This window comes from Taeniopygia guttata, chromosome 2 (assembly GCF_048771995.1).
Source record: "Taeniopygia guttata chromosome 2, bTaeGut7.mat, whole genome shotgun sequence".
In the NCBI taxonomy this organism is placed as follows: domain Eukaryota; kingdom Metazoa; phylum Chordata; class Aves; order Passeriformes; family Estrildidae; genus Taeniopygia; species Taeniopygia guttata.
Genome location: NC_133026.1, coordinates 104810366 through 104831661, shown reverse-complemented (window position 1 = coordinate 104831661; position 21296 = coordinate 104810366). Strand labels below are relative to the sequence as shown.

Sequence of the window (21296 nt, the reverse complement as noted above, 5' to 3'; positions counted from 1 at the left end):
TCAATTATTGCATTTTTACAGATTTTTAGACTTGTGCTAATATAATGTTGCTTAAAGACATAAATTCTGTGACGTTGAGAAGTGTTGTATCCTTAATTGTATTTCATTTTGTGGAAATACTTGGCTATAACATTACCTTAACTTAACCTAAAAATTACTGTTGAATTTTCTGCATTAGGCTTGCAGCAGTCTGGATGCTGTAATGGCAGGATTAGCAAACAGATTGCAATTATATCCTGAGAGATGCTTTAAAATAGGCTGTAAAAAGCTCTTGCAGAGCAAACAGGTAGCCAAAAGGCAGAAAAAGACAAAAATTTGAGAGAGGTAAGGTTTGAGGTTGGAGAGTATTAATCTTTGTCTGATTTTTTTTATGCCTTTGCTGATGACACTTTCAAAAAGCATGTCACAATCCCACAAATTGCCCTCTTCCTTCTCCCCTAAATATGATGACACTGCTGTTTACTGCCCTTTGTGTTCAGACCATAATATATATAAATTCAAGCAGCATATTCATTTGTTCAGTTACTACTGAGAAGAAAAGCAGACAGGATTTAAATGGTGTCTGTGTAGCAATGATTGCCATGCTGAGTGCTAAACTAATACTTTAATAGTTTCAGGGCTAGCAGCAAGTAGATATATTTCTAAAATTTTTCTCTTCATGTCCTCCTTGGGGTAAAGGAGTAAAGTCAGTGTGAATAAAATGAGGTGCAGATCAAGTATTATAACACTGAAGTTTAACTTTTTTTTGTGGTGTAGTATATATGGCATTCATATAGTGCCAAATTCCAATGCTTGGTCTTTAGTCAAATGTTATTTTATGGGAAGGTACAGATTTCAATGAGAATCACTCCATCAGTATTGTTTCTTCAAATACTTTTTTATTTAAAGTTGCTTTGAAGTAAGATTTGTAGATCAGCCTTTTTAGTGGCTGAAGTTACTTCTGCATTCAGTATTTTTAGGTCCCATCAAAGCAACTTGAGTTCTAATATCTACCAGTCCCATCTTGCTAGATTTAAGTGGCTTTTTTGTTTTGTTTTTTTCCATGCAGGTACTGCTCATTATTCACCACGAGTGTGGATCTGAAGAAGAGTTAATTACCTCTATTTTTTTGAGTATGTTTATACTTCAGATACACACAACGTAGTCTCCTTCCCTATTAGATTCTTAGAAGGTAGTTATAAATTTTTTTCTAGTATCCTTCTTGTGGCTTTAACAGTTATGATCAGTAACAAACTATTCCTTACATTTTGGGCAACTGCATGCCAATCAGTTCAATTAGAACCTCCTGGAGGTCTTTCGCATGCCAGACTTTTAAAAACTGAGTGTGTATTTGTGGAGGTAACTATGTTAAAAAGAAATCTTCTAATAAAAATCAGGGCTTTCTCATTCACTGGACTTCAAAAACTAAGTATTTACATAGGTTTGGAAATCAGTTATGTGAGCTGAATTTGCTACTTCTGTTCTAAAATTGAGTTTGCACTGCAGTTCTGGGAGAAAAATCTAGTTGGGAAATTGTAAGATGCTTTCACATTGTTTTTACTTATAGTTAGGTTACTGTATAAATAACATCATATTTTATCTATTGTGCTCATTTTAAAAGACTAGCTGAAGTCTATTTCTCTAGCAAAGCAACTGCTAAATTCTGTGAAATCTACAAAAATCCAGTGTCTAGAACAATAATTTGCCACTTCTGTTTGTAAAAGTACATCATGTATATGATTTAGATATGTGTTTGTTTTATTTAGGGTTGGAAAAAGGAGAGAATCTTGGCTGAATATCCTGATGGAAAGATAATAATGGTTCTTCCTGATGACCCAAAGTATGCACTTAAAAAGGTATGGTGACAAGGACTGGACTTGTATGTCTTGCTTTGTTTCATGTTTTCACATAAATGTTCATAGAAAAATTTGTGTCGTTGACATGTGAACAGTTGAAATTGGACTCAAAACTACAGTGGTTCTGTTCCCTTTTCCACAGACAGGTCAGATGCCTTACTCTTAAGCACTGCAGGTTTCTTCATAGAGAGGCTGGGCCTGGGCAGGGGTGGGAAGATGTTAGCCAACTGACTTCTTAAAGTTTGGTGTTGGTTTGTTCTAAGTATCCTTGCAGAATATCTGACAGATATTTTGTGTAATATAAACTTCCTCTTGTATTTAAATGAACTGAAATTTATTAACTTTATAACACAGCACAAATGTGGCACCAGTCTCTAGGTGACTTTCTGATAAAAACAAAATTAGGTGGAAAGCAGCAGCCTTAAAGTCATCTAGTCCATTGCCATGTCCAAAGCAGGATTTGCCTGATTATGATGCATCTGACAATTTTCTAAAAATTCTACTCCTAGAAGTTTGTCTGACCTCTTGAGACTGTATTACAGTGCTTCACTAACCCTAACAGTAGGATATTTTCCCTGAATGTCTTAACAGAATCTCCATACTGCAATTTAAGCTCATTAATACTAATCATACTGCCATAGCTATAGAAAACATCCTTCTTTTCCTCCTTGCAGCAGATTTTTTGTGCCTGAACAAACAGATTTTTTTTACCTTAAGGAGATTGACTGGATGTGCTGGTTTTTTTTTAGTTTATACTCCTAAATAATGTTTCTTAGAGCTCCATTCATTATCATGCTCTCTTCTAGCTAATCTCCATTTGTGCCATGACTCATGTCTTCCTTGAAGCTCTAAAGCTGCCCCAGCACACTAATGGGGACTTAGAGCAGTTGGGTACTTCAGTGTCCTGCTGGCTAACCTGTGTTCATACATCTTAAAGTGTCATTTCACTGTAGTCTGACACTGACTCTGCTTAGCTGGGGATTTGCTGTGGCTAATAGGGGCTTTTTACAGTCCCAGTCACAGGACCACAGAATAGCTGAGGTTGGAAGGGACCTCTGGAGGCTGAATTGATGCCCAATACAGCTCTTGCTGCTGGTGTGGCTGTAGCAGGTTTCTTTAGTCTAAGTTACTGAATTAAAATAAAACTACAATTTTTCACATTTTATGCAGATAAGTTTATTTGTTTAGTTGTATTTTTCTTGTGGGATTATCTTAATTTTAGTTTAAGTTTTATCTTATTTGTTGTACATTAATTTTTTAATATAATGGCTGAAGAAAAAGAAGGATGACTGTAGCAAATGGAGTCATTTAGGATATAGAGCTCTCTGTAGTTCTGGGTAGCTGAAGTTGATAGAATCGTACAGCTGTCATAACCAGCTTTCTTTGATTTCAAGAATAGTTTTACTTGATGTTTCAGATAATAGGATGTGTCATTAAATGATTAGTACCTGAAGGTTAGGTGAGAAAATAGAGAGTAACTCATACCTGTTAAAATGATTTTTAAAGCATTTTTAACACAGCTTTCTTTACTGTGCGGATGCCTGTTTATTGGAACAGATTGCCCAGAGAAGGTGTGGAGTCTCCCTCACTGGAGATACGCAGGAACTGTCTGCATGCAGTCCTGTGCCATGTGCTCTGGGATGGCCCTGCCTGAGCAGGGAGGTTGGACCAGATGTGATACCTTCCAACCTGAGCCGTTCTGTGATACAGCATCAGTAATTCTCCTTGTGCATTACTACTGTAACCACAACATGCATTCAAGAAGCTTATGCCATTTAATGCACCATAGCTGAGGGCACCTTTTTTTATTTTACGGGAGGGAGATGAGGGATGATAGAGGCTGTTCCAGTGTCCAGATGTAGGTTCAGGAATCCCTCAGTAAAAAATGAGCTCATGTGTATGCTTTCATTTATGTTCATGCTGGAGTTGTTCTGTTTTTATTAAACTTGCTGATACTAAACAAAATTTTTAGTTGCAGTTGCTCTTTGAAAACTTAATGGAAGAGTAGAAAGCTGAAGGAAGGAGACGATAGTTATCCCTTTATAACAAATGCCTACATTTTCTACCTATCTTGGCACTGTGCCTGCTGTCATCTGCACAAAACACTTAATAGATTAGTTCTTTCAAGACTCCAAAAATAACAAAAAAATTTTAAACTGCATTAACTTTCCTTGCAGGTTTAATTAACTTCTAAAATATCAGAGCTCACAGTTTGATTTTCTACATTCTCTCTATTAGCCTTTGTCTAATGAAGTTGTCTGAGGGGTCTGTACTCTTCCTGTTTCCAGACGAGTATTGTTTAAGGAACATTTATGCTGATAATGTGTTGCAGGTTACCGGAGTTGATCCTTAACTTTTGGAATAGCTTTCAGTATTCTAGATACCCTAATACATTTCTGCAAATATGTGATTTTAATGTAAATTTATAAAAATGTGCATTTAGACATGCTTCTTATACAGCATTTAAAATTATTTTGACAGGTTGAAGAAATCAGAGAAATGGTAGACAACGACTTGGGATTTCAGCAAACTCCTCTCATGTGCTACTCTAGAACTAAAACTCTTCTTTTTATTTCTAATGACAAAAAAGTCATTGGCTGCTTAATTGCAGAACATATCCAGTGGGTAAGTGATTGAATTGAAGAAAGATAATCTATGTCAGTGCTTAATAACTCCAGCAAATTATTATTCTGTGTGTGCCTGTTCCACAGAGGAAGAGACTGGGTGGTTGGACCATTCTGAAATGAAGTTACTCAATTTTATGTGGTTGACATTGAGCAGAGACACACGGATGGTGTCACACTTGGCTCAGATAGACCTTATAATTTAAAAACTTTCTACAGCTGAGGGGTGGATTTTTTCTTCCTGTACTGTTACACAGCTCTGGCTGTGCACTTGCTTGTTGAGAAGCAGGTTCAGCTCCCTACCCAGCAGAAATCCAACATGGATGAAAGAGTGGATGCCCTGTATGATTGAGTGGAATCACCATAGGGTCAAAGAGCTCCACAGGGAATAAAAGCAGAGGACATAAGGCAGTGGACTGGAAGGCAGGATAAGAAGTCATTGCAGTACTAATCACTGATCTCATATAATCTGTCTGTTCATTCCAAACTGTATTGTTTTCTATTGTCCCTTGGGAGTATCAGACAACAAGCAAAACAATCCTAGCCAAAGCCAGAGAAATTGATGCAAACGCTTTAATACAGGTAGTAATAAGGATTGGATTATTTGTTGCTGTTATTTTGAGTGAGATAAACTTCAGAGGGTTTTCTGTTTAATCTTTTATAATTTGCTTGATTTTTGAAACTGTTATGAGAAATTAAATGAGATGCAAAACTGCAGTCTTTTTGCTAAGGCATTTTAGCAGCCAAGTACATTTAACTGAAATAAATTAAACATTAATTATTTTCTTCAGTCATTAGTGATGATTTTATAAAGTGACACGTTTTTTACATCATCTGCAGGGCTACAGAGTTATAGAAGAGAAGGTACCAGAAATCAGTTCAGAAAATGAGAAAGTGATATTTGAGAGACAGAAAGCATGGTGCTGTTCAACTTCTCCAGAACCTGCCATCTGTGGGATCAGTCGGATCTGGGTGTTCAGCATGATGCGCCGGAAGAAGATCGCTTCTCGGATGATAGAGTGTCTCAGGTAAGAGGAACACATCCCTCAGCCACACGTGGTTTAGACAGAACTCAGTGCAAGACACTGATTGTTTTGTGTGTCTCAAGCTTGTATTTCCAAGCTGCTGGTGATACTGGGTATATAGATTTGAGCACAGTTGACAGTTCCAGTATTAGGTGGAGTTCAATAATTAATGTCAGTACACTACAGTAATTTGTCTTCTTCAGAAATATTTGAGTGCAATTGTAATGAGTCACCCTGGCAGACTCCCAGGGGGAAGTTCCTCCACAGTAATGATGAGTAAAGGACACAGGACTGTCTTTGACCCAAGTGTGAGATTACCCATGGACTGAGGCCAAACCACTAGCTGATGGTCCATTCTTTAGAGGTAGCAAGAGGGAAGCAACAGAGACCCAGTCCACCAAACTATTGGGTATAGTCTGGTGGCTTCCAGCTGTTGTTTTGTTTTAGTTTTTTATATATACTCAGGTTCACTGAACCTTATGGATATTTTCATTTTCCATGGAGATTTAGTAGCTAGTGCTGAGTGTATTCCAGCTGAATGCTAAGTGCTACATCCATAAAAAGGACTCAGACATTTGTGCTATTGTCTAGATAAATGTTAAAAACGTTGAATCTCCAAACCTTAGGTTTCTTTCCAAGAAGTTTAAATGTCAGTTCTAAGTAATGGCAAGAACTGCTCACATCTTAACAATGGCTGGGCTGTCAGGTTTGTGCTCCCCTCATCTTGTTGGAGTTTTTAGAACTGGTACTGCTGCCTCTCCCAGTCCTTGCCTTCTTGGGTATTCGGAGAGCTCAGCAAAGCTGTTCTGCCCTGCACAATTCATCTTGCCCGGCTGGTGGAGCACATAATGATCAGATCACATTTTGGCTGACCTATTGATGGTAAAGCTGTATTCACATAAGCATATTAACTTGATTATTTCCTTATGTTTTTGGCAGATTTTTAATAGTGTGTTCTGTAGCTTCCTAGAAACTATTTCTAAAGGGAAGATTTCTCTCCCAAAATTATGCTAAAGTTACTCCCTCAGCTACAGCCCTAAAGGATCTTTAGAATCAATTTTGATGACTTGTTGCAGATAGTGAGGCCTTAGTTTTCCTCTTAACTGTGGTGCTATGCACCTCCCCTTTTGTTCTGCTCTGGTGCTTGTTGGGCCTTCCAGTAGCTCATTGCTGTATTCACTAAAAATAAAAGAGAGAAGCAGTCTGGTAACTGAATTTGAACCCTTGATGTAATTGTTCTGTACAAATATTCCTTCTAAAACACCAGACCCTTATAAAACTCCCTCCCAGAGCAAGTGATCCTTCTTGCTCTTTGGAAGGAAATAAATCCTATGAATAGACCCATCTCCTCCTAACAGAATTTCTTCCTTTTGAATTACTGTGCCACTTAATTTATGGTTTGTTGCCTAATAGCATAAATATTTTTCATATTCTCTGAGGATAATTATATTTTATTTTTTCTTTTTCCCCTCTTCTAAACAGGAGCAACTTCATATATGGCTCATACTTAAGCAAGGAAGAAATTGCTTTCTCTGACCCTACTCCTGATGGAAAACTCTTTGCAACACAGTACTGTGGCACTGGCCAGTTCCTGGTATACAACTTCCTCAATGGACAGCACCAGACTTAACTCTCTGCAGGAATTCCAATTTTATTGGAGACTTCTGCCAAACTGCATGGAGTGAGTGTAGACCTTCAGCAGAAGCCAGGGCCATTTTTATTACAGTGAACTCAGGACTGGTAACAACCAAGCGGTTGTACTATTTTATTAAAATTGTAAACAATGCAGTAATAGGCTAACTTCGTTTTTTTAAAAGAAAGATATTTTATTAACTTTTACAAAAGTTTGATTGTATTTTCTCTAGTTATTCATGTTTACATGCAGCAGAAAATTGTTCATAGTGGACTGTAAACTAATGCAAAGACTCTAGTCTGGCTGATGAGTACATGCTGAAGTTCTCACTGAGGTAATATACCCAGTACAGCTGCCACTACCAGCACTTGTCTGACAGAGTTCCAGGCTGTGCCCAGTGGAGTCAGGGCAGGAACTGTTGCAGTGCAGTCGCTGTGGGCAACAACCCTCACAGGCTGTACGGTGCCTTCCCGGGTGCCCCTGTACCCTGCTCCAGGTCAGGGCGCCTGCTCCCTGGCAGCAGCATCGGAACCTTCTTGTGGCCCCTGTCCCCTTCTCCCCCAGATTAGTTTTGGAGTAAAAGGTGGAATGAAAAGCCCAAGGACTGGTGTACTCGTCATTCTTCAAGTATCGTACTGAGTATATACCTTTGTTAATGGACTTCACTTTGATACTTGTCACTCCTTCATAAATCTCTCCTCTTTCAAAGGGTTTGTATGTTGAAAAACTGCTGTGGCCTTTCTTGATCTGTACATAATGTAGATAGATTAAAAATAAAATACTTGATAGCTTTTTTAAAGTTACTCTGTATAATACCAAGTGTGAGTGACTCTTTAGTGTATTTCATATTTTTCTTGGTGAGAAAAACATAACATGCTGAAGATCAATGCTCTCATGGGTTCTGGATCAAGACCATCCTCATACATGGTATAGCAAAGTGAGTGGGAATACCTTCTGTCTTGAGTAAAAGTTTAAAACTGTAATGGAAGATGGGAAAGATTTAGTTAAGGTTAAACTTAGGGTTTGTTTCAATTTGGGAACCTGGGTGCAGTCAGGATGTACTTGTTTATGGTGTGCTGTCCTTGTCTAGACTTGGTCTAGAGCTAAAGCAAAGACCTCACACCACATCCCAAACAATACTCAAGAGTACTTAAAGCTGGAGTAGCAAAGCAGTGCTGAATTCTGGGCAGAGGCTTTTTGTTTCTATGCTGCCACGTGTAATTTTCCAGGGGATTGTGAGCAGCCTGTAAAGAGCTTTGTCAGAATAGTGGTGCAGGTGCACAGGAACTCTAGAAGCGATCCTCTGTGGTGGGCTCAGAAAGCAGGATCCATTAAGAGAGAAGCAGTCTGAAATGGTAACTTAATATATTCAAATTTAATGAAAGCACTTTATAAACATACCATAGCCACAACTTCAGACAGTTTCAGTTAATAAACAATAACATGAGGTAGACTGACTAGTGAAGCTAAATTCACCAAGTTTTTGGTTAAGAAAACTTTACACTAGGAAAGCAACGTTTTTAACCCTCTTCCAAAAGTCACAAAAAGCAATTACATAAGTTAAGCAAAAAGCATCTGCATATGATTCTTTAAATCTTAGTTTACATTCAGTTTTAACCTGTGAATAGACAAGAACATCTACAGGTAAAATATAATAACGCTGGCCAATTTTCATACATTCATTAGAATGGCCTTAAATGGCAAGGCTTAAAACCAAAATGGAATAGCAATTGTGTGCCTGTCAACTAAGGGTGTCTCCTTGCCAGGCATTCACAGGCAGCCAGTTTAAAGTGTTCCATGGGACCAGGCCTGTGCTGTTGGGGCTGGTGTAGTGCACTCTGGCCAGAGCGTTACCAAAACTCCTTGCTTCCATAGGGGACAGCACTAAGGAAATGGGATTACTGTTAGCTGGTACAGGCAGGCAAATACACTGATTTTCTGAATGCACTCTCAGCCTTCAGGATGATTTCGCTCTGCTCCACCAGTGGGCTAGCTCCTCCTGGTAGTCTAAGCACCTGGAATTTTAAGAACTTAGTGCAAACATCAAATACATGAACAAAAAGGAAACCATTTTTGAACATGTAATACCTGACACTTTTCTACACCATGCTAAGACTGGGGGCTGGCCTTAAGCCCTCTGGCAAAACCAGAGCTACTGGAATACATTCAGGCATGTAGCAAACACTTCAAGAATCATCTTTTATATCCCTACATCTTCCCAGTGTTAAAATAGATAAGGCAAGCTGTATCTGAAGGAAAATAAAAAGTAAATTTACCAAAAGGGGTTGTTCATGTGAAATTTGCTAAATTTACAGCATCAGAAATAATGCTACATCAACACAGATATATGCAAACCATTTTCCTTTGGCCTCTGTCAAATATATTATGTTTATTATTCTGTAAACATCTCTTCATAAGATAAAAAAAGTTGCTTAATTAACACTATGCCTTAAAAAAATGCAGCTTTGGCAGGTCCTTCTGCAATGACTGCAGGTCAGGTATAAAGATGCATTAATTTCATTGCTTTTTGGGGGGAGTAGATTCATATTCCTGAATAGCCTTTAAGAACACTCTGCATTTTTCTTATTGATAAGAATATCACAATGTGCAGAAAGATGATTTTTGGGGGTGTGTGTGTAAACCTCAGTGAGATAACACCTGCTAACTCTGAGGGGAACAGAGCCCTGCTGACAGCCAAATGCTGCGGCATTAAGTTAATTCCAGAACACCTTCACAAGGATCAGTATTGCAGGTGGAAATACAACAGTGTGTGACTGCTGCAGAGCCAGTATTTACAGAGGTACAGTGATGATGGTTTCAGGTGCTGTGTTCACACATCTCTACTTCTGGAGAGTCCCTCCTGAGCAGTCCCAGCTCCCTGGGATTTCTCTTCTGCTCCCCCCCTGGAGCTACTGTAGAATACTTCCTGTTTGTCTTGGGACCAGCTCAGGCACTGTTATTCTCCTGCACATTTCTTGGTGTGTTGTTTCTTCAAGGGTACAACTCTGACCTGATCTCAGCTCTGCAGCCAGCTGAGTTGAATGTAAAGGACATGGAGAGTGAGTTGTGGGCACTCCACCACAGAGGCACTGGACAAACAGGAGGATGCATTTCCATAAGCAAAGGGGGATGGACCGCAAGTCTCCAAAGCTCTGAGGAGAGTGAGAAACTGAGAGTGATTTGCTGGGAAGTTACTCTGGCCTCTAACTGAAGAAGAGAGCAGCTCTGAGAAGCCTTTTGCTTTGGGCCCTGGAGCTGAGGAGGGGGTGCCTGCTGGGGCAAAATACCATTGCTAAGGGTGCACAGTGCCTGCCATATGTTTGCCCATTTGTTCAGGTTTAAGTAGTAAACTTTGAACACCTGTGGAAATTTTGCCAAAGACAGTTTCAATACGTACACAATTACAACTTTTCAACTAACACTGCACAGAGAACAAGACTATTCCTCGTAATACAAATATCTACTTTATATTGTAGTTTCAAACCCCTGAGTATTCCTGTACCACAGCACAGAGCTGAAAAGACACGGTGGGCTCTCCTCCACCTATCTTCAATAAATTCCACATGCTAGGGTGTGTTTCATGTAACACATTCAAGCTTACAGCTGCAAGAGGAGAGCAGCTTCTTCCCCTAACCCAGCTGAATATAAACAGGATTCTTCTTTGACAAAACAACATCCTCTTCCCAGATCCTACAGCTCGGTTGGCTGTGTGATTGGTGCAGGTGGTTGTGAATGATGTGAAAATAACTGGAATCCAGGATCCTTTAAATCATAACTGATGCAGTAATTTTGCCCCAAAGAATAAAGCTACCTCAGAATGCGGGGAATCCTTCAGAGCAGTCAAGATAAATATTGGTTGCACTTTGCTCCACAGTGATTGTACTTTTTAAAAAAAAAAAGTTTTTTCCTTTGTTAGCGGTGTCTCAGCAAAGCTTATATGTGGCGTCCCGTAAGGAAATAGAGTGGTTCATCATCACTACTGTTTGCAGTTTGAAACTCATCCCGAAGTCGGAACTGCCACTCATCCTCCAACTCCAGCCGGACTATTGTCTGCCGAAGTGAGCTTCTGTCTTGACATATGACACACAGGGTGGCACCTTCAATTGAAAAGTACGTTAGATTCTCGAGCTACAATAACAACTCATTTCTTTCACTGATTTTTTTAAAGAAATCTCTGCTGCTAGGGAGGAAAAAAGTAGTATTAGAAGGGTCTATCACCAACCAGTGATTATTACCACCAGCCAGTCCAGGCTCAGATTAATCCTTTGAGCCTCAGGACAGATGCATGTGTCCATTTCCAGGAAGGCACAGACACAGAGAAGCAAGGATGGTGTGGGATGTGCTTTGGATCACAGGATTCACTGCCTGACAGGCAGTGTTAATATTATCAACTGCAGCAGAGAGAACATTAACTGGATCTTTAAATTACTACTGATAATTAAGCCCAAATAATAAAGCCTACTTTTTTGTTTATGTCATGTGACATTCAGGTTTGTAGAAGGTTAATGATGAAATTCTACAAGCCAAACTAGTCTCAAAACTGACTTAAAGTATGCTGATTTTGTTAAGTGTGAGAGCTGCCCTTGGTAAAGCACTCTAAGAGTCTGTAATTTCTTCTGTGGCTTAACAAATTTACAAACTTCTTTCCACCTGGTGTTACACATGATCATTTAATAAGCAGGAGAACTGGACACCTTCAGGACTATCTCCAGCATGTCTTTGTGCCTTCTTCCTCTGTCCCTGCCCTGCAGGGTCCAAAAGGGCACAGGAGCAAACTTCAAAATGTGTTCTTGGAACTGGCTAAGGGTCATCCCTATGGTACTCCTGCACCATCCTCAGTCAGCAAGAGAGGGAAACGACACAGCTGTGCCACCACAATTGCACTGGAGCTCTGCAACACACTTCAGCACTACTGAAGTCCTCCGGCAATTTGCTAATGGCCAGTATTAAGACAAAAAGAAAGATTTTTATGAGGTTTATCAAGTTCTGGTGAGGCAGACCAAATCATCCTTCATCTAAGAGCTGTCCTTATTTACAGAATGGAAGATTTACTGCCATTATAGACTGATTGCCAGAACAGAATTTCCTGTCATCACTAACATCTATGCTCACAACTCTCAAGTTGCTGACTGCACAATTCACTGCCTGATTTCCACGATCCTTGCTGATACCACTTTAAAATAACTTAATGAATGTCATTTATCAATGCTTACCTAAGGTTCAATTATCTGCCAACAGGAACAGAAGTTTCATACACCCCTCAAAAACCACTCCATCTATTTCTTTTGAAAACAGTGCCAAAACAAACTGTGAAAATAATGGAGCTGTTTAATCAAGCTGTTTATTCCTCTGCCTTTCCCTTTTCATCCATGTATTATTAGTTGGAGAGAGGACACCCAGGATGCCCAGCAGAGAAGTGAGATTACCTTTGAGAAACCTGAACCGCTTGAGGAGGTCTGCACCAACGAAGGAGTCACAGAGATAGAGCAGAAGTCCACTGAAGAACACCCCTTCACAGTTGACATTGACTGAGTGTGGGCGAGAGCTAATGTAGCATATGGCCACCTGGAACACAAGGGGCAAAGAAATGCTTTCTGTCTTAGAAATGTCTAAGGATAACTTACATGGAATGGAATATAGCTTAGTGATAACAGGCCAGTCAGCTGGTGCTCTAACAAAAATCCAATCCAACAAGGTTGCAGTACTGAGTAAACCTTCCCAAAGAAGTAACACACAAAACAAACCTCTAGATTCAAATTTGGTCACCAAGTCTGCAACATGTTATTTCAGGGCTCTCTGTAATTCAGTTTGATTTTTTTTTTCCTCTACAAATTACCTGCTTATAATGACTATATAGATTATACAGGTTATTCTAATAAGGATACATTTGTCAAACAAAATAAGCAATTCCATAAGTAGGGGAAATCCTGATGCTTGTGGTTCCAAGTACTCTTGTGTCTCAGTGCTGTGATGGCTGTTATATAAAATAGGGTGTCTCCTCTATCTTGCCACTGACCTCCATAAAATTTGTCTAAACAACACCTTTGTTAGACACTGACCCTGCTCCAGACCCAGTTCAAGCTGACCATTAGGTTCAAAAATTCTAAACTCCCCACCTACAGACATCTAGAACATATTTGAAAAAATCTAATTTCCTTGAAACCCAGGTTCATAAAAAGAGAAGCATCAAAGGATGAACACCAGGTTTTGTCAAGAATGGCATCACTTAACGGTTTCGCTTTGTATGAAATATTATTTCAGACAGGCCAAATTCCTTTGCAAATCATGGAATTGTTTAGGCTGTGCTCATCGAGATCCCACTGTTATTGTGGATCCATGAGATCCAAGATCACCGACTCTAGCTGTTAACCCAGCACTAAACCATGTTGCCAAATGCCACATCTACACATCTTTTAAATACCTCCTAGAATGGTGAACCCACCACTACTCTGGGCAGCCTGTTCCACTGCTTGATAAACCTTTCCATAGAGAATTTTTTCCAAATATCCAATCTAAACCTCTCCTGGCACAACCTGAGGTTGTTTCCCCTTGTCACATCATTTGTTACCTGGCAGAAGAGGCCAATCCCCAGCTGGCTACACCCTCCTTTCAGGTGGCTGCAGAGAGGCTCTCCTGAGCCTCCTTTTCTCCAGGCTAAACACCCCCATCTCCATTGCCCTCCTCTGGACATGCTCCAGCACCTCAACATCCTTCCTGAAATGAGGGGCCCAAACCTGAACACAGGATTTGAGGTGTGGCCTCCCCAGTGCGGAGTACCAGAGAATGATCCTCTCCCTGGTCCTGCTGGCCACACTATTGCTAATTTAAGCCAGGATGCCATTGGCCTTCTTGGCCACCTGGGCACATCCTGGCTCATATTCAGCTGCTGTTGACCAGCACCCCCAGGTCCTTTTGCTTTGTGCAGCTTCCCAGCTACTCTGCCCCAAGCCTGTAGCACTGTATGGAATTGTGGGACCCAGGTGCAGGATCTGGCACAGTCCAGCAGTCACATTAATGGCTTCTACCCACACCAGCCAGCTGGAGGCTTCACTGCCAGCTCCTCCAGTGGATTGGTCCTTTACTTCCAGCAGCAGAATCTGTTTGAGACCAGTCTTCAGACATCCTTGAGGCTGAAGAAGGGCATTTCAACACAACAAAGACATTGAAGTAAAGGTTTGCATTTCCTTGTCCCCATCATCCCTGTAAATCTCTTTACCTCAAGCCCGATGTTCAGGTAGCAGTCAATGGCCAGTACTGGGTTCTTGAAGTTGTGAATGGCCTTGGGGAAGAGTTTGTAGGTTGCGTGTTGAAGGAATTTCTCCAGGAGGAACTGAGACGGGGCTGCCAACAATGTGTGCTCGCTGTCAGGGGCACAGACGTACTGAAGAGGCATTATTGGTGCCACACTGTCCGAGACCTGCAGTGAAACCAAGGGGAACCTCTTTTAACCCACCTACTCCGTGTATTTGCTCTGCTGGAGTTCCTCTAACCGGGGAAGGGACTGACATGACAGAGCAGGAAGAGATGGAAAAGGAACAAAAGGATCAAAATTCCCCATTTGATATTAACATAGCACCAAAGCACAGAAATAAATTAATTGCTCATTCTGTGCTTGCTATGTACTTCTGTGGATATCTGCTTGCCTAAAGAAGGGACATAGAATGTGGAGTTCAGACTGTCACAGTGGCCTTCATCCTGCCTTACTCGTGGGCATTCTATAAAATTACATACTCCTTGTGTGGAGTCATCCATAAAAAGAGTTTTCTATGGAGTTTTCTCATAGGCCAGTCCATCATTACAGATTCTACTGCAACCACAAGAAAAGGAAAATCAGAAAATAATCTTCAAAAATACTTAAACCCAGAGTTTAGTCAGTTAAATTCTGAAGTATGAGAGGTGGTTTTTTAAAAGGAAGATGGTGTGGGATGTGTTCAAAACCACCAGGAACACAAACTGGAGGATTCCTAGATTAAAGACAATCCTTTGAAATACATGTCCATTTAAAGCTGGCATAGGCGTAACATACTCTGTATAAAATATTTAGTATATTTTTATAAATACTTGGATTTCCTGGGGGGATTTCAGAAGGCTGCAGTTTTCAGAGCCATTCTTCAGCCCTCTTTTTGTTAGGAAGTGCAAGGACTGAAACTCATCACAAATCAGCAAACACCAGAAACTTGTGCTGAATTTTTAAAACTGAGTCTGGTACAACTTGCTTGCTTTAGATCAGAGTCTGCGAAATCTTCCTCTATCAGAGATACCACTGAAAAGCTAAACCAAACTCTTCCCAATCTCAGTTTTCTAACAGATTAGGAGGATTTTTTTTTAGTAATTTATAAATAGCAAAATGTTTCTCGTTTTCTATTTTTGATGTGACAGCCCTACCATGGATAAAGCCATGAATGTCAGATGTCAAATAAGCACCAATTAAATCTGAAGAATAGAGAATTCATTATTTCTAGGGAAAACAGGTCCTAAGTACACCTGAGTACCCCTTAAGTACACCAGACTTACCATGATTTTTGGCTTAACAACAAAGTCCTTTTGTCCTCCAACCTGAATATGTTTCTTCATGACACTGAAGTTGTTGAAGCGGCAGATGAGGAGGCCGCTGCTGTTGGTCCGCAAGTTAAAATCCACATCTTCACAGAAATACCTGGACATTACACACAACATCACTAAACCAGCTGCGTGGCTGCTGTGCACAAGCATTCACACACCCCCTGCTGAAATGCACCAGTATGGGCTCAGCAGAGATTTTTGGAGATCTTCTGATATGGTGCTACTACAAATTTTCTGCAGAGCACTGAGGACTCATTCCTTCAATGTGCTCCTGGTCAAGGAAAGCAGCTGCTGGTCACCCTAAACCCAAACTAGTCTTCCCCACAGCAAATCTGGCTTGCGCTCCCATGCTCATACTGGCATCAATCATTTCCTCCCCACCCTTTACTTCTTTTTTTTTTTAATTCTTTTTATGTTTGTTTTTTTTTGTATTTTGTTTTTTGGACTTGGCAGAAGCTCTGCAGTGACCAACCTCCACCTCTGAACAAGCCAGTTCCAGATAACACATTTCTCCATAAACTGCAATTTAGGGGAAAATATGGCTTTAACAAATACTTGGCTATGGGAGAAAAAGCTGCTGGGAAGTAATCTTAGTCCTCCACTATTCATGATGTCATTGTTCACTTCTATGGGCTGACTCCCACCTAATGATTCAACCTGACACAGAATGTGAAATCAAGAAATCCAAAAGTCACACCAGCTTGCACTGACTGGCTACAATTCCTCTCTGAAACACACAGGATCCCTGAAAACAGCAGCAGGTGCACAAGGTGAGAAGCCCCAGGGCCATTTATGGCCAGCAGAGACAGGGTTTATTTGGAACTCACTTGTCTGGGAAGAAGAAGAACTGGGTATTTCTTCAATCTGTGATGAGAGCTAGCAATAAAGGCCCATGATATGGGTGCTTTATTGCAAATCCTTTAGGATGAAGCTAGGTGAGAGCAGGGGGCAGGGAGGGAAGGAAGGAAACAGCATAAAGTAATCTCTTCATCTGTTTTTCTTGCAAGCTCAAGTGGCAAGAGGGAGGACAGCTATCTCTGAAGGAAATACAAGGAATCCCTCCTCCTAGGCACTCTAGAAACTGACGCCATTTTGGCCCCTTTCTTGTACTTTTGGTGTCCCAATTATTTTTTCTCCTCAAGTTTCTTCTTTCCTCACTTTTTCAGTCCTCTGAAACCCTTCCTTGCCCTCAGGTTTTCTTTCTCAGCCTTATAGCATGTTTATTTTGATGCCTTACTCATTCAGATGAAACATATACCATGCTGTGTTTTATTTTTGTGATTTTGCACTCATTACCTAAGGTAGGATCTTTCTGTTTACCTCAACAGCATTCAGAAACAATGTGACAAGGATCTTATCAAGTCAAAATGCTATTTTCCATAGATATCTGTGTACTGCCTACCTGTTTAGATCATATTGCACATTCTGGGTCAGGTCTATGTTGAGCAGTATAAAATCACGCACATGGCACCTGGAGAATGGAGCCTTTGGTTTCCTGGTGTTCAGCTTGCTGTTCCATTTCTGAACACCCAGTATTGCATAATGAACAATTTTGGGGGTGGCTTCAATGTGTTGGAGGACACTTTTCAAAGACACATTCTTGCTGAAACCCCCAGGCTCCAGGGACTGGCTGCAAAACATGATCATACATAACATGCAAACATATTTTATTATTTTTATATTACATACACTGCATATATATACATGTGTGTGTATAAAAAAGACCAAAAGATTCCACTGACAACTGAGAATGTTTACTCTAGATGCTGTAAAAATATATTTGTAAAATGAAGATTTTTTTAGCAACAGGAAAGTAATTTCACCTCATCAGGGCAACCATTCAGAAAGTGAGTCTTTCAGCAGAATAAGTTCTTACACAGCAATTTAAGAAGGGAAAAGAAGTCACCTTACACGTAATTTCTGGAATGCTATTTTCTTTGTACTGGACAGTGTAAGCACTGAGAAGGTCGAGAGCTTAATGCCTTCTAAGTTCCCCAAATAAACTGTTTGCTCCAAGAAACATAAATTGAATCAAAACAAAGTAACATATTGAAAAATCACCCAAAGGGTCGCTAGAAACAAGAGTGGCTCTAGGGAAAACAGGCAGAAGCAGAGGTCAGTTGGAGGTACTGACACAGATATAAGGGCACAGTCATGTGGAAGTGTTCAACAGCAGGTGGTTGAATGTTGTGGTCAACAAGACAAATATACGGCTTTCCTACTGCTCTGAGTACCCTGCCAGATGTTGGGGATGATTCTCGGTCACAGATGTGCTGCTGTCAGTGCTGGATCACTGCAAGGAGCCAGCGTGGGTGGGTACCAACCTGGACTGCTCGTGGGGACTGTGCATGTTCCACAGGACACAGGAGTCGTCCATGACCACGATGAAGGGCCACACGCACTGGCGCTTCACTCCCAGCTCCTCCAAGCGGTTTCGTTCCAGTTCTAGGTTGTGGTAGGAAAGTTCCTTAATAAGAAACCTGGCAGCACCTGAGGAAATACCATAAAGAAGACGTACAGACATCTTTATTAGACTTTATCACTCTTTCCAAAGGTAACACAAACATCTGCAGTCATTACCCTTTTTGAACTTAGTGCTCATAACACCTTAGCTTGAAAAGAAATCTGTATGTCCCTTTTTCAGTGTAATTACATCTAAAAGGCAGATTCCAGGAAAACTGGATGCTTTAAGACACTCTGCAGAACACAATTTTGTGGGCATTAATGAAGTAACTTGAACAAAGAAGGGGATAAGATTCTAAAACTGAAGCTACTCAAAACTTCTTGCAAATAAACTCAGCATCCATGAAAACAAATTCCAAAGTTCAAGCCTCCAGTGTTCAACTGCAGTTAATATTTACCTTCTGCTAACTAAAACGTTGCAATTTGAATATGTGTAAAACATGTAGAATTTACACAGCAGGGTTCAGTAAAATGAGTGAAAATGGCCCATGAAACATCAGGCTTTAAGCTGAGAAGGCAGTGATCTATGCAAACATATATTCCATGCCCCTGACAGCAGTTCTTCCACATTTCTGAACAGACATTGCTGCTGTTATCACAGCAGGTATGTGAGGAGCTGCTGCACAGTTTCCTGCAACAGCATGATCCACATTGTCCAATGTAAATTTTGGTACCTTCACAGCAATGCATTGATGGTGTCTCTTACCAACTCCAGCATTGTTGAACATGCCTGGCAGGACAAGCATGATGTGATTGGGCCAGTATTTTCGGTAAAGTGGCATTTCATACTCCTTGACTACCAGGAGGTGCAGGTGGCTGATGCCTTCCATGGCATGGTAGAGGTTCAAGAGTCCATGTTCATGACGTCCACTCGACGGAGTGAAGATAGGACTCTTGACTGCATTCAAATTCTGCTGGAACACAAGGTATTTTGGCAACATTAGGTAAAAAAGCAGGTTATTCCTGATAGGGACTTCCATTTGTTCCAGATTTTAACATCACTGATTATTGCAACTGGACACAAGAAACAGAGAAAAAAGGATGTTTGCCCTCAAAAAACCCATTCTAAGGACAGTCAGGCAAGATTTACACAAAGGACTTTAAAACAAAAAGACAAGAGGAAAAACCTCCCCCCATTAATTTGAATACGGCATGTCAGGCTGACTGCATGCAGCAGATGGGAGAGCAGCACACGCACCTTGTCAGAAACGAGTGGGAGCCGCATGCTTTCGAGATGTTTTCCCTGTTTGCTGAAGACAAAATGGTTCTCTTTGGACTTGGGGATTATAAAATGCAGCTGAACCTCTTCTCCCAGCATCGAGGATGAAAATGTGAATGCATGCAGAGTGGAGTCAGACACCTGAATACAAACAAGCAGCAAAAAGAGGTTTCCAAGCAGGTAACACATAAGGAGTATCTAAGGACGAGGAATTCTTATAATCACAGTACTGGAAGCCATCAGAGAAGAACATCCAAGCCACTCTCTTCCAGTAATTCTTCTCCTCACAATAAGGTACATTATTTAGACCTTGCTATTAAAGGAATCAGCTTTCTGTACCAGTAATGGTCTTTGGCCAAAATGAACTCTTCTGAAGTCCATTTCAGCTAGGAATTATTTATCAATATTTACAAAGAGAAGAAAAATGTACAGATACACACACACACACAGGAGCACTACTGTATTGGTGTCAGTATAGTATTTTTCCTGTGGCAATACTCTGTTAAGTAGTTGTGTGACCAAAGCAGACCACACCATTAACAAGGCTATGAAGAATTTGGGTGAGCTTAATTTTGCACAGCACTTCACTGAACCAAATACAAATATATATGTATAAAAATGCCTACACAGCAGATAGATTCCAGCCTACAAAAGCATCTGTCTTACTACAAAACTCTTACCAATGAGCTTTCTATAATCTTTTGCTAGAAATTTAAATAATTAGACTAAGATGGAAAATGCAAGGGACTTTATTTAGGTTCTGTTAAAGCACTTAAGAATCTCTCTCCCTTCATAATGTTTGCTACCCAGTGACTCCCCTTTGAAAGTATAATTTCCCTAAGCTTAATTATCTTAATTCTATATACACAGCTCACACTGGACATACAAGTAGGTATTTGTATTTATTAGTACAAGTTATGTTTAACCACGTGCACAAAGATGAGTGGAGGGAACAACAGATGTCCTTGGGGAGGATTTGCTTCTGTTAACAGAGTTAATGAAGCATGAGGTTTAGATCAGACCTGCTGGTGCTGCTCCAAGGGAACTGGCATTGTGCACTGCCAGGCTGGGGTGTCTACACTGCCATATCTTAATAGCAAGCTGCTGGAAAACATTAGCAAGCAAGGAATGAATGAATGAATGAATGGAGATAAGAAACTTCCAGGTAAATTGCTGCTGGTGGCTAAGAAACAATGTGTGAGCTATTAACCAGGAAAAATCTTACTTGCCAGTCTTCTGTGAGCATAACTGTTTGCTTTAGAAATGAAAGGTTTTTTAACTGAACAGATTAAAATGTTAATTTCTGTCCAGGCTGAGAAGGATGCACAGTTGCATACAAAGCAAGGAAGAAGTAGGCTTTGCCATCTCCCATCATAGGTGTGGATGGCTGGCATTTAGGTTAGACAAGCATTTCTCTTAATCTTTGGTTTTCTCCTGTGAGACACTGCAAACCCCCTGGGCAGGCTGAATAATGCTTTGGCTTCAGAAAACTAATCACAATATTCACCCTTTGCCAGAGGCAGCTGCAGAGGAAAACTGCTCATTCAGAATGTGGCAGACACAGTTGATGCTCCTGGGTCTGTAGCTCAGTATCTCGCCTGAGAATGGAAGAATTAAACAATCCCATCTCAGGGAAGGTGAAAGCATGAGTCCTGAGATGAGAGCAGTATGCCTGGAGAGACCACAACTAAAAACCAAGGATGCAGTTTACCCATAGACCTTGACACCAACCTGTGCAGGTGGATTAGCATCCATGTACTGATGGCACTGCTCACAGTGATGGAAGGTGTTGTAAGCAGCATATTTAGTCAGCATCATGGACACGGTCTCCCTTTTCTTAGGTTCCCCTGATTTTGTTTCTTTGCTTGTTTCTGTGCACAAAGAAAAGAAGCAACAGAAAATTTAGGAGCATTAAAACACAGAGATTGTGATCCT

At 40.5% G+C, this 21296-nt stretch overlaps 2 protein-coding genes across 19 annotated transcripts in view; one reads left to right on the top strand and one right to left on the bottom strand.

Moving 5' to 3' along the window:
* Positions 1-7920, top strand: part of ESCO1 (establishment of sister chromatid cohesion N-acetyltransferase 1) — a 31508-nt gene extending 23588 nt beyond the window's left edge. For 3 of the 6 annotated variants that reach the window (XM_072924565.1, XM_030266076.4, XM_072924566.1), the window contains 4 exons: positions 1746-1835; positions 4317-4460; positions 5300-5487; positions 6967-7920. In XM_072924565.1, the coding sequence (XP_072780666.1) occupies positions 1746-1835; positions 4317-4460; positions 5300-5487; positions 6967-7114 (570 nt within the window). In that variant the 3' untranslated portion in view covers positions 7115-7920. Of the gene's footprint in view, positions 1-1048; positions 1172-1745; positions 1836-4316; positions 4461-5299; positions 5488-6966 lie in introns of those variants that run through there. The other 3 variants (XR_012054102.1, XR_012054103.1, XM_072924567.1) reach the window with 3 other exon arrangements.
* A 550-nt stretch (positions 7921-8470) lies between these two features.
* The window catches only part of GREB1L (GREB1 like retinoic acid receptor coactivator), a 132151-nt gene continuing 119325 nt past the window's right edge, over positions 8471-21296 (bottom strand). For 10 of the 13 annotated variants that reach the window (XM_072924558.1, XM_072924559.1, XM_072924556.1 and 7 more), the window contains 9 exons: positions 21093-21232; positions 19341-19502; positions 18849-19056; positions 18004-18169; positions 17082-17309; positions 15632-15773; positions 14334-14534; positions 12544-12682; positions 8471-11214 (listed from right to left, as the gene is read on the bottom strand). In XM_072924558.1, the coding sequence (XP_072780659.1) occupies positions 11051-11214; positions 12544-12682; positions 14334-14534; positions 15632-15773; positions 17082-17309; positions 18004-18169; positions 18849-19056; positions 19341-19502; positions 21093-21232 (1550 nt within the window). In that variant the 3' untranslated portion in view covers positions 8471-11050. The remainder of the gene's footprint in view (positions 11215-12543; positions 12683-14333; positions 14535-15631; positions 15774-17081; positions 17310-18003; positions 18170-18848; positions 19057-19340; positions 19503-21092; positions 21233-21296) is intronic. The other 3 variants (XM_072924561.1, XM_030266075.4, XM_030266073.4) reach the window with 1 other exon arrangement.